This window comes from Egretta garzetta, unplaced genomic scaffold (genome assembly GCF_000687185.1).
Source record: "Egretta garzetta isolate BGI_Z169 unplaced genomic scaffold, ASM68718v1 scaffold697, whole genome shotgun sequence".
Lineage (NCBI taxonomy): Eukaryota > Metazoa > Chordata > Aves > Pelecaniformes > Ardeidae > Egretta > Egretta garzetta.
This window is the reverse complement of record NW_009260141.1, coordinates 51,794-52,511: the sequence shown is the minus strand read 5'-3', so window position 1 is coordinate 52,511 and position 718 is coordinate 51,794. Positions and strand designations below refer to the sequence as shown.

Here is a 718-nt window from a genome sequence, read left to right as displayed (position 1 = left end):
GGGCTCTCCTGCCGAGAGGCCTTTGGGTCATTTCGGGGGCAGGCAGGCGGTCGTAGCAAACTTTAGGGCCGCTTTTAAACTTCAGCTCTGCTCAGCGGGGAGAGCGGAGCGGCAGCGCGCCGGTGCCTTTGGGAAGCCGGGGCGGTGCAGGGATTGGCTGCGGGTTCGGAAGGGCCGAACCTTTTCCCGAAAACCCCGTGAGCTCCGCCCAGCCCCGCCCCCGGACGGCGGTAGGGAAGCAACGCAGAGTAGAACAGGTGTGCATGGAGCGGACCCCCGCAGCAGCTGCGGCCGTTTCGCTGTTGTTTCAAAACGCATCGCGCTGCTGCTGCTGCTTTTATTCGATAAACTTCAAGCTCTTTTTCTGAATTTGTTGGTGGCTCTGAAAAGAGCCTTTGGGTCTCTCTGGGAAAAACTTCCCGGGCGTTGGTGGTGGGCGCTCACTTGGCTTTAGCCTTGTGGCTGTCGGTCTTCTTGGGCAGCAGGACGGCCTGGATGTTGGGCAGCACCCCGCCCTGCGCGATCGCCACCTTGCCCAGCAGCTTGTTGAGCTCCTCGTCGTTGCGGATGGCCAGCTGCAGGTGCCGGGGGATGATGCGCGTCTTCTTGTTGTCGCGGGCCGCGTTGCCCGCCAGCTCCAGGATCTCGGCCGTCAGGTACTCCAGCACGGCCGCCAGGTACACCGGGGCGCCGGCGCCCACCCGCTCCGCGTAGTTGC

At 63.8% G+C, this 718-nt stretch overlaps 1 protein-coding gene across 1 annotated transcript in view; it reads right to left on the bottom strand.

Moving 5' to 3' along the window:
• Positions 1-26: 26 nt before the first annotated feature.
• LOC104128843 (histone H2A-IV) overlaps positions 27-718 on the bottom strand; it is a 1,576-nt gene continuing 884 nt past the window's right edge. The window contains exon 2 of the mRNA XM_035897107.1: positions 27-716. Coding sequence (XP_035753000.1) covers positions 441-716 — 276 coding nt within the window. The 3' untranslated portion in view covers positions 27-440. The remainder of the gene's footprint in view (positions 717-718) is intronic.